This window comes from Misgurnus anguillicaudatus, chromosome 19, assembly GCF_027580225.2.
Source record: "Misgurnus anguillicaudatus chromosome 19, ASM2758022v2, whole genome shotgun sequence".
NCBI lineage: Eukaryota > Metazoa > Chordata > Actinopteri > Cypriniformes > Cobitidae > Misgurnus > Misgurnus anguillicaudatus.
The window spans coordinates 48,611,376-48,623,926 of NC_073355.2; the positions used below are offsets into that span (position 1 = coordinate 48,611,376).

The 12,551-nt window shown below is 35.1% G+C and overlaps 1 protein-coding gene across 1 annotated transcript; it reads left to right on the top strand.

The window, feature by feature from the left end:
* Window positions 1-2,030: 2,030 nt before the first annotated feature.
* LOC129426310 (GTPase IMAP family member 8-like) lies at window positions 2,031-6,666 on the top strand. Its single transcript, XM_073857823.1, has 3 exons — window positions 2,031-2,773; window positions 2,850-3,521; window positions 3,828-6,666. The coding sequence occupies exons 1-3, from the start codon at window positions 2,122-2,124 to the stop codon at window positions 5,750-5,752; spliced, it is 3,249 nt and encodes a 1,082-aa protein (XP_073713924.1). The 5' UTR covers window positions 2,031-2,121; the 3' UTR covers window positions 5,753-6,666.
* The last annotated feature ends 5,885 nt before the right edge of the window (window positions 6,667-12,551 follow it).

A 12,551-nucleotide genomic window follows, 5' to 3' on the forward strand; every position in this document is an offset into this window, starting at 1 on the left:
AACGATAGTAATGCCACATTGGTGCTGCTGTTAGCCAGCAGCTCAGCTAACAATGGCCAAGCACCCTCACCTGCTCCACCCGCCTCTCACACCCCAATAAGAGAGGATGCCAACAGTGACAGAGATGCAGCCTGTACAACTACAATTTCCAACGAAGACAACCAAAGTGAGCACTTTTAAATAACAGGAACTTGTAAATTATGTTAATAACTTATCGCAGGGCTCGAAATTTCTGTTTGCCCGATCATCGCTGTATGTCATGGGAGATGGGAGACACTAACATTGAATCTGTATAAAATCAGTTATTTGTTTTGTCATATTTAGATAAGTGTTGCACTACCCAACTACTTGACATTACTATAGGTTCCTTTAGCCATGAGCACCAATTTAGGAACCTTGCATTGGGTTAAGAGAGTCATATGTTGTAAAATGTATTTAAATACAGATTAAATACTGTTAAATATTGTTATGAAAATATTGTTGAATTCTTTGAATGATGATGATATATTAATGTTTGTTAAGAAGTAATAAACTATAACTAATAACTAACTATAAACTAATCTCTTACTAAAACATCATGCGTCCCTCATCTTGTTTTAGAACCTATAATATAAATACATATTTTATTAATTTAATAGGACTATATATTACCTCTAATATTTGCAAAATGTCCCCCTAAATCAGAGTTTCTCAAACTTTTTCAGCCCAAGGACCACTTTATCTTCCAATTTTTTTCTGAGGACCACTTAACAGAATCCCACTCTAACACGCCCCCAAAAAAGGAAGGATAAGCTAAATTTAAGTTTATTCCGGTATGCAACTGTTTCAAGTCAAAAACTAATTTTTTAAACACAAATGCAATGCTATGTTCAGAAATTATTATATGAATTTTATTTCATTTGAAAAAGTAAATGTGAAAAGAGTTGCAACAGTATGAACAACAAACTGCACGTTTGAAAAAAACCTGCAATTAAACATACTGTAACAGCATAGGTCCCACTTAATGTCATTCCAAAGAGCCATTAGTTTAAAACTGAGGTGATGGGTATATGAAGTCTATGGTTGTAACTATGGTAACAATAAAATGCTGAAAAAAAATTTCCCCTTTCCAAAATCACTGAAATGACAGGGATTTTACACATGAAACAAAAACTAGTACATTACAAAACTAATAGATCTGTGGATTTTAACTGCTTTCAGTTGACGCTGGATCTTTTCTTTTGACTCCTCTTTGGTTTAGCCACCGATCCATTTTTACGTTATTATGGCAAGAACTGATATCACAGTTTCGCAAGTGCATTAAAAATCTACTTTAAGTGACGATTTTGTACAAACACTTGTCTAGTTTAGGTCATCTTTTGGGGGACTACACTTTAAAAATTACTAAATATATAATGTTGGCATATGCCTACACTATCTGTGGCAAATCAGCTGTTCCAAAAAAAAGTAGTCTTTTAATGCATGGACAGACTACAAAAGTTTACTCACAATTCATAATTAGTTGTCTATTCCCATATAGGCAGATTTTCTGAAAAATGTGCACCTTTTTGTGGCTTTAATTTCATAATGATCCTTATTCTAAGAAGTCAAGCATCAGAAATTAAGTGACAATGTGAAAATACAACTAGCCCATTTTGTGGTGATCTACTTGCAAGACTATATGCTGTTCATAACAAAGGGCATTTATCTATTGCTAGGATGCTTTAAAAAATTGGGAGCAAAATTAAGATTATACATCCCCAGGCACCACTACAACACTGGAGGAGGTGATATTGAATTGCACCTACAGAGACGAGAATTGTTTTGAATTTTCAACCAGAAACTTATTACCTATGGGTATCAATGATGAAGCATTATTTAATGTGATGATATCATATTTATGACGTGTTGTTAATGAGGTATTCATTCATTCATTTTGATTGGTCATTAATGATTCCTTATTGTGCTTGTTCATGTTATATTTTAAATACAATGGAGTTTGTAAAGAGTGTTGATGCCTAATGACGATCATGCAATTGACACGTTGCTAATAAAGAAATGTTGATATGTTTTTGCAAGCAGATAGTATGCGGGATTCTCTTTGTTTGTGTCTGTATTTGGACTTAATTGTCCTTCTCTCCTATGCACACATCTATCACCTACAGGTGTGTGACCCTAATAAATACTATAGTGAAGTTAAAAGTGATTTCTATTTTAGTGAGGATTGTTTTGCTGGGTAAAGATGTGTCAACAAACAATCGAGTGGGAAACTTCATGTTGGGAAGATCAGCGTTTGATAGTGAAGCTCCTCCAGATGATCATCAGATTGAGAGAGTCAGAGGAAAAGACATGATGATCATCAACTGTCCTCATCTGCTCCAGCTGAACCTCTCATATCATCAGATCATACAGACAGTGAGAGAGTGTGTGGATCTGTCTCATCCAGGACCTCATCTCATCCTTTTGATCTTTAAACCTGATGAGTGTTCAAGAGAAGATCAAGAGCGAGTGGAGATGATCCTCAACTATTTCTCTGATAGTGTTTATCAACACACACTGGTGCTCACAACACACGACTCACACAGTGATCAAAAGACTGAAGTCAATGACATTATAAAGGAAATCATTAAAAAATGCTTCAACAGGCACTACAGACTGGAGGGAAACAGCTCTCCTGATGACCTTAAAGAGACATTTAGAGACATTGTTAAATCAAATGATGGCTGTTATCTGATTTGTGAAGTTTATGAAGATGCACAGAGTTCTTCAATAAAGCAGCAGACAGATGAAAGAGGTGAGTGTGAATATATTTTGTAATAAAAATGAACACAAACATTTAGAATTTAACTTTAATCTTTCTTCTCAAAGAGTTTCAGTGGATGTAAAACTGAACTTGGTTCTGTGTGGAAGTGACAGAAGATTAAAAAGCTCCATATCAAAGTTGATGATGAAGGAGAGCAGCAGAAGATCAGTGATGAGATCAGACTTCATGAGGAGAGAGATGGAGGTGTGTGGACGTCTGATCAATCTGATGGAGCTTCCAGCTTTGAGTCGACTCTCAGAAGATGAAGTGATGTGTCAGACTCTCAGCTGTTTGTCTCTCTGTGATCCTGGAGTTCATGTGTTTCTCATTATTGTTCCTTGCGGTCCACTGACTGATGGAGACAAAGAAGAAATGCAGGCAATCCAAAGATTATTTGACTCTGGAGAAAACTTTGTTGTGATTTTTACATCAGAGTTCACTGTTGACAGAATTGTAACAGATACTCAAACATTCAGCACAGAAACTCAGAGTCTGATCAGCCTCTGTGGGGGAAAACACAAAGTGTTGGAGTTAAAGGAAGATGAAAAATCCAGACAGATTCCTGATCTTTTGGATTATATTGAATACATAAAGTCTGAACCTTATTCACTTCAGATGTATGTCAGAGCCCAAGAGAAGAGAGGGAGACATGAAACTGAAGAGAAATATAAAGAAAACCTTAAAATAATGGAGAACAAAATCAAGCAATTAGAGCAGAAGATTCAATCAGATGGTGAGTGTTTCTTTTAAATTAAATATCTAATGAAGTCATTGCAAAAAATATGTAGCCCCCTGGATTTCAGTTCTTCAGTACTTCTATATCATAGATACCCCATAACCCATAAACACTCAGGATTGTTTTATTGCATTTTCTGAAAACTTAATGGAACAAGTCTCTCATAATTTACTTACCCTCATGACATTCCAGTATATATCACTTTCTGTGTTTAGCTGAACACACACACACATTTTGGTCCATAATATGTAAGTTCAAAGAAAAAAAACTTAATCCAAACTTTTCTAAAAACATTTACAGGTGTTGAAGATGACCCAGATGATCTGGAGTGTTTGAGAATCATGTTGATCGGGAGAACAGGAAATGGAAAGAGCGCAACAGGAAACACAATACTGGGAAGAAAAGAGTTTAAAAGCTTATTAGGCTCGGATTCAGTGACGACTGTTTGTGAGAAGAGAGTTTGTGAGGTTGATGGTCGTTCAGTAGCTGTTGTTGATACTCCAGGTCTGTTTGACACAACAATGCCAAATGAAAAAATACAAGAAGAAATGATGAAATGTGTTTCACTGTCAGCACCTGGACCTCACGCCTTCATCATTGTGTTGAGTTTGGGAAGATTCACTCGGGAGGAGTCAGAGACCGTAGATCTGATGAAGAAGATATTTGGTCCCAAAGCCGCACAGTTCAGCATCGTTCTGTTCACAAGAGGAGATGATCTTCGGGATGAATCCATAGAGGATTATGTGAGAAAAATTGAATCTGCTGAACTAAAGAAACTGCTCAGAGACTGTGGAAACAGATACCTGGCCTTTAATAACAGAGAAAAACAAGACAGAACTCAAGTGATGAAACTGATAAAGATGATAGAAGAGATGAAAACAACAAAACACAGCAGATATTTCACTAACAGCATGTTTGAAGAGGCAGAGATGAGCATTAAAAAGAGAATGGAGGAAATACTGAAAGAAAAAGAGAGAGAAATTCAAGCAGAAAAAGAGGAGTTAAAAGCCAGACATGAGATTGAAATGGAAAACATGAAGAAAGGATTGGAGGAAGAAAAAAGAAAAGCAGATGAAGAAAGAGTGAAGATGGAAAATAAGTTTAAGGCGCAGGAAGAAACTCTGAGAAAAGAATTTGAGGAGAAAGAGAAAACAGAACAACAGAAACGAGATGAGGAGAAACAGAAACGATTAGAGGAGGAAAAACAACAAAGAGCTGAATATAATCAGATGATAGAAAAGATGAAGAGAGAGATTGAATGTCAGAGATCACAGTATGAAAAGAGAGAGAAAGAGAGAGAAGAGGAGGATAGAAAGAGAGAAGAGAAATACAGACAAGATCAAGAGAAGATGAAACATGAACAAGAACAAATAATAGCAGAATTACAAAAGAAACAAGAGGAGGAGATTAAAAAGAGAGATTTAGATGAACAGAAGAGAAGTGAACAAGAAGAGAGAGAGAAACAAGAATGGGTGAGAAAAATAAAAGAAGCTGAAAATGACAGAAAAGAGACTCGAGAAGAAATTAAACGACAACAGAGAGAATGGGAGGAGGAGAAGAAACGACAGATGAGAAAACGAGAAGAAGATGAAAGAAAGAGAAGAGAGAGACATGAGGAGCAACTGAGAGAAAAACAAGAAGAACTGGAGAAAATGAGAAAGAAATTTGAGAAAGAGAAAGAAGAAGAGAGACAAAAGAGAGAAGAAGAGACACATAAACTGAAACAAGAGAAAGAACAAAAAGAGAGAGAATATGAAGAAAAGAAAAATGAAATGATGAAACATTATGAAAAACTGGAACAAAAGAGACAAGAGGATTGGGAAAGAAAAAGACAAGAGGAGGATGAGAGGAGAGAAGAGGAGAGAAAGAGATGGGAGAAAAGAATTGAGGATATAAAAAATGAAAAAGAAGAAGAGATCAGAAGAAGAGAAAGAGAGAGAAAGGAAAAAGAAGAAAAAGAGCAAGAAGAAATGAAGCAGGAACATGAACAAAGAATAAAAGAGATGAAGAAGAAACATGAAGATGAAGCAAGAAAACAAGCAGAAGAATTTAATGAGTTCAAAGGAAGAAAAGAGGAAGAGTTTAAAGAAATGCTGGAGGAACGACAGAAAGAATATGAAATACTGGACAAAGTTTATCAACACTTAAAACAACAAAAAGGTGAAGAAGTAAGAGAGCTACAAAAAGAAATTGAAGAGCTGAAAAAAAACCAAACAAACTGTGTCATACAGTGATAAAAGTAGAGATGGGAAAAACATGGCATTTGGAAACTTCAAATTATTTGACCTACTGTTGTTGCTTGGCTTTGCATAAATATTTCATTGTTTTGGACTCCTGAAACCATCACACACTGGTCAAAAGACTCACAAGCAACTACAATGTCATGAAGATAGTAGTTCCCACACTTGTGCTCTTTGTACAAGATTACTTGTCTACTTTTTAGGTGCCTTTGTTAGGAACCCTATATTGTATTTATAAGGATATTCTTTTTCTGCCCTAAAAGTGTTTGGGTGTCAAAGACTGTAATTTGTAGAAAGCCAAAAATCCACCAACTACTTGAGTGCATTTGTACACACTGTGATTTGCTGATTTGCTAATCCTTAACCCAACCATAGCAATAAACGAGTGGATGCATGATCTGGCAGGGGTGCTTTTCTCAGCACAACACCAGGCAGTATGTGTGATTTGCCAAAAAGAATGGGTGTTTTTAAAGACTACAAACTGCTTTCCTTTATTTTTTAAAGCAACACTGTAGTTTCCATGTAAAAATGACTTACAGCTCCCCCATGTGGTTGAAAAGCGCAACAGTGCCTGGTATCAGACACTCTTCTGCAGGCAGGGGGAGGGGCGGGGCTGTGTTTCCTACCCTCCACCACCACTTTCAGAGTGTGCTTGTAGCAGCTAGGAGGCTGCTCAGGTTGCAGCAATAGTACAATTTGTCCAGTTAAAAGTTATTCTATCACTGAAATCATTTTAGAGACATTATTAAAAGGTAAAAAATGTACATAGTGTTGCTTTAAATACTTATTTCACGGTGATTGATATGTAATAGTTATCTAGCAATGCACTTGAGATAATTAGCCCTTAAAAAAGAGGCATGATTTAACAATAGTAAGCATAGTTTTGTTTTTTTTGTGCACAAATTTTCTATGGTCTCATCATAATAACCATGGTATTTTATTTGTAGTAAAACTATGGTAATATGAATGAGAATTAATCTGCTAACATGGTTACTACTGTAATAAAACCATGGTAAATTTCCTATATGGTGGCAAGTGTAAATATGATTAGTTACACATCAACTGTTTTAGGTCATTGTGCATGTAGTTAATCTCTAGGGACTACAGATGCTTGCACTCACTGCATGGTGACAAAAGATGTGTTTTTGACTTCATACAGAGCAGTGTATGACATTAACTCAATTTCAATTATGTCATTAAAGCCCTGTCCCCGGTTGCATGAAAGTCCTTAAGTTAAGAAATCCCTTGAATATAAGGTTAAGGGTACCCTTAATAAAAAATGGGTTGCGAGAAAACCCTTAAGTGAACCTTAAGGCTGTCAATAAGTATTTTTCCTTAAATGCTAAAGTATTACCTTAAGTTCTGCTATGCGTTGCAACAAAGTCCTTAAGTCCCATTTTCCCTTAAAAACTTAAGGGACTATAACAGGTCCCTTAACGTCACACGCGATGGCTGATTTTATGGATATTTAAGAAAATGAAGTACCAACGCGCATTTCTAACGATTGAAATAATCCCTAGAGAAAAGTGATGCGCATTTATTAGGAGAATAGCGGGTTGATCATCCGTCAATCTAAAGTGCTTCAAGTTTGAATTACTTTGAGGCATTATACATGCGGTACTTTACAGTCTGTAATTTGCGATGTTTCGTTAAATCCACCGTCTGTTGATCTGCGTGCATTGATTTGTTTACGCTGTGAGATTTTGTAACTATAGCAACCGCTTCTCCGCTGCCGTGTTTTGGCAGAGACTATCGTAAAATACTTAGTATAAACACTTAGGTAAGGGTGACAGTTAAGATGTTTGTTGCAACGCTCTTAAATAAATCCCTTACCTCAGGGATTTTTTTCTCCCTCAGGGAAACCCTCACTTAAGGAGTTTCATGCAACCGGGCACTGAACTGTTTCACAACCTTGCTAAGCATAGTTCATTTGCATGCGCATTGTGACAAATTGCAATCCCTCTTGTGGCCTACATACAAAATATTCCTTTACGCGCATGTGCGACCTATGCGTACAATGTTAGCGAGGTTTAAAAATCCTTCTGGGGATAAAAATTACATCACGTGTACTCGTACGTGCAGAAGCATTCTGGAAGGCAGAAATCCCCATCAACCTTTTTCTGTTTATTTTCTTCAGATTTTGGTTCCCAGAATGCTTTGCATGAGGCTGTTATTTTATACACTGAAAAAAAAACAACTTAATTATTTACTTAAAAAAAATCCTCGTAACAATTTGCAAGAACTTTTTTAAGTAAAATTTACTGCCTTTTTTAAGTAAAACTTACCTACTAAAATGTACTTAATAATGCATGATAAAACATATGTTAAATAATTAAGTAAATGTTACTTCATTATTTTTTATAGAACTTAGATTTATTTTAATCGTTTAGGTAAAGTCTATTTGTTTTTGTTTTTTTTGAAAATTGAAGCATTGCTGTCTTAAAAATATTAAATAAATTGTATTTACTGTTTGTTATTTTCTTTAACATATTTCTATGGACCTATTTATTTTTAGTGTTATAAATGGCATTATAACACAAAATTCATGACTGACTACAAGTCAGTCATTGAATAAGCTTGATTCTGAACAGAAACGCACACAAACTGTGTTTCTGACATGCATTATCAGCACTGTGGAGAGAATTGCAATATAATGTTCTGAACAGGGTTCATGTAAAGAAACACTGATCACCTAAACGGTGACTTCACAAAATTATCATTTACAACAAAACAACATCAATGATATAAGAGCTTAAACCTTTATGACATTTTATTAACAAATATTTAAGTAGCTAAAGTTCTTATCAGTTCTTGTTCTGTGATAAAGCTTAAAAAATAAAAATATTCAGCCGCAAAGTATTGTGGGTATTCCTTACAACATGTGCAAATAAGTAAATTTTAGTTTAATTTTTTAGTTTAATGGATTTAATACTTTCAAGTTAAATGAACTAAGATATTTTACTTGAATCTGCTAGAGTTTTTGATTAAAATTTACTTAATTATTTTAGGACTATGTGCAGTAGTTAAAAAATACAAGAAAATATCTAATACGATTTACTTTTCCCACACAGTTCATTTTTTACATAAATTAATTGTGTTTATAAAACGGCTAGTTCTGGTTATTCATTCTGATTGGTTGAAACGATCTAAGCCGTGATAAAATACCCTGGTAAACCCACGGTTCAGACCGCATCACAAGTATCACTGCGCCACTGTTGCTGCGTACTGATTTATGAAAATAAACACCTCAGTCTTTAATCATTTTTTTATTTTTCTACATTTGCACAATTATGGCGATATCCAGATAAATGTCAATAAATATTGTTGAGTCATTTCGTCAATAAAGAGAAAACATTCTCTGAGTTGTTTTTGTCTTATTGATATTTCGGCTATTATCCACTAGATGGGAATCTTACCCAACTTAAACACTGACGCATTCACTCGATGCAACATGCAATCTGATCTCTTACAAAAGTTCTTCACAAAAATGGAATTATCTCCGCTTTTAGCTGAAAATTTGAGAGGTGATAACTGATAAGAGAACAAATGAAGGTAGGATGAAACGTTTTTTTTTTTTTTTTGAAAGCAGATGGTTTGTTCTTTCATTTAATATTTTATGTTTATTTAAAAAAGATAATTTTTCTGTAAGGCATTCAACTAAAACTGGGTGGCAACTTAAAAAAAAAACACTGACGGGGAAAGAGTTAAGCATGCTTCCAAGCATATTTGATCATCACTTCAACAGTTGCACGATATAAATGTTAATGTATATTTTAGATGAATGTTGATTTATAAAAATAAACACCACAGTCTTAAATCATATTTTCATTGTGTATTTGCTGCGTCTGTGTTGTTTGTGAACTGCGCTCTGTTGCAGCCACACTTGATTCTGAGGAACTTGTTTGGCGGAAGATTTGTACTAATATAATTACAACTTATTTGGGTTTTATTTTGTGAAACCCTGCTATGCATATGATGTAACCGTTTTATAAACGCAATAAACCCCGCAAAGCAGTGGGTTACCAGTGCATTTTATAACAGCTAAGGGGGTTTTTGCTTTAATTTATCATAATTTTACTTGGGAAAATCTAGTTCTCAATAAATGTTAATATTATTATGTTGAAATTATGAGAGTTAATCTAATAAATATTACTACACCAAAAAATTTGTTTTTTCAGTGTAGTTTTATTCTGTAAAGACAAAGATTTGTTCATTTTCATGTTTATTTAACTTAACAAACTGTTGCTGCTAAATAACATCAATTTAAATCTACAGTAAGTTACTGGCAAACAGCTGACAGTAACTTCTACAGAAAGTAGGGGGAGAGGGGTTATGGAATAGAATTCTAATGTTGTTCACAAGCTCTGTATTCTGCAGACCACTCTACCTATGTCTTCTTTCAAAAACTCACTCGCCCCTCCCATCCATAAAGAAGCCTACAGCTGAGCTGACGGAGCATACAAACTATATAGCCTATTGCAACATAGTAGAGTTTAGATTCTCTGCTCGGGACATTATTTTCCGCTACTATCCTCGGGCCGGGCCGATATAAGCATATTTTTAATCATTACTTTATTAGCCCAATTGGGGAGAAAGCTATGCCATATAATTAGAAATATTATATTTAGGCCAAAGAAACAAATGTGTCCAAAAAGTTACACAAATTACAAAATGATTTGTAAAAGTTACCAAATGCAACGCAAGTCATGTGAGGAGTCTCCTCTGGCACGCATCACGCACCGGGTATGCTGTTCGGTATGGTGGAGCTTAAGTGCAACATGGAGTTTAAAGAAAAAATAAAAACAGGAGAATTAACTGAGCAAGTTTGGAGGAAAGTCTAACACAGTCTCACACCCAGTCGGAGGTTTGGAACCAGTTTATGTACACATATGCATTCTCACTGGTCCCAGTAGTACGCCTTTTTTGTTGTCCTTTGGTTAAGTTTTTAATATTTCTAAACTCTAACATAATAACTTTATTGACATTACTCGAGTTAAGGCGATTAATGGACCTTTCAATTCACGGGTTTCATTTAATTCTATTTTTACACGTAAATGTAATATTTGTCTTAAGTCTTAAGTTTTGTTTCACTTTGCCATGCCTCCTGCGGTGTAAAAATAAGATATTTTTCGACTTTAAAATTAAAAAATCATATCCTAAATTGTCGGAATTTATTCCATATGGATTCATTTGAATTTATAGACGGTTAACATTAAAATCGATGCATGGGAATAATTTATATTATTTTTTGAAATACCCACCACTTTTAAATGTCGCATGCATGTACCTTATTGTATATATATAGTTCTTTTTACGTCGTTTTAATGATTTAATTCAATCGTTTTTACTTTCATTCAATAAAGCACATGTTCTGTAATATTTAAAATTGCGTTAAACACCGCGAAACAATTTGGCTATATTTTTAAATATTTTTGAAAAGATGACGAACTAGAAAATCGTTTACTGGACCTAGCTTAGCTTGGACGCATTTTTCCATCAGAATATGCTTAATAGGCCAACATATTTTGATTAAAATATATTCTAAAACCACGTTAACGGAACAGTATGTAAGAAATGTATATCAATTAATCGTTTAAAATGGGCTTGCACCCAGGATCCAGCCGTGGATGCCCAGATGGGTTTTAAGTGGGACCTGTAAGGGTCTTATGTGGGTCTTAACTGGGTAATTCATGTCAGACCCATATGGGCTCCACCTGCCTAAAATTTTTTAAAGTCGGATTGCAACAGGATTCAACCGGCCAGTGAATGCACCTATGGGCTTAAAGTAGGCTCTGTAAGGATCTTATGTGGGTCCAAGGCCGTAGCCAGGATTTTTCAAATACCGAGGACATTTTTTTATTATTTACATTTTTTCCATATTACAGAATAATAATAAACATGTCCAAACTACGACATAGCACAAATGTAACTGTGTCTGTGAGAATTTTGTTGGTGACTAAAAGCATCCAAAATAAATCAATGGTTACATTTCATCATCTGAAGTGCAAGTCACCCTTTGCCTAGAAACTGCAAAACTGTGTCATTTTTTCAAGAAGCATCTTAAATTTTCAATTTAGGATGACTTTTTAAGAGTATAGAAGGAGTTTATATATAATAAGGGCTCTTAGTGGCTGCTTTTTCTTCAATATTCAGTGTAAGTCATCTATTTCAAAAAATATATTTTTTTGGTTTCTAATAACAAACATTAATCTGTTTGGCACAGCTATATTTTGTCTACAAAAGTAATTTCAAGCATTTAACCATAAGCCTTCAGATTTAATGATTTTAAGACCATAGTTAACATTTTAGTTAAGTGACCTTAAACTTTTGAGCAGTAGTGTAGGTCTCATTTGGTAGCCGTATTGCATCCCATATTGTAGGCTATTTGCTGCATAACCTTTTACTTTCTCATCTTCCCTTCTTCTCTGCTCATCTTTTGCTGGCTTTCCAAATGATAGTTAAGTTTGTTACAGCCTTTTCATTTTCATTTGCTTTATTAGATTAGAATTACAGACGTGGACAGACTCTTTCTTACGTTGCATGTTACACAAACATTCTTGCCTTTCTTGCATACTATTCTTGTATAGAAGCAGTGCTTATTGTACTTTGTGTTTGCGACCGCTACCTTTGAGCTTGTTGTACTTCCATCGCTCTGTCGTTGCGGGCGTGAGGGACTCGGGCGGACTGCACGTGAGGACCGGGCTGCTTGTGATTGTCTAGCAGCACCTGCTGCTCGTTGAGTGTAGAGAATGATACATGATCTCGCGTCAGTCTCCAACCACGACAGAAAAGA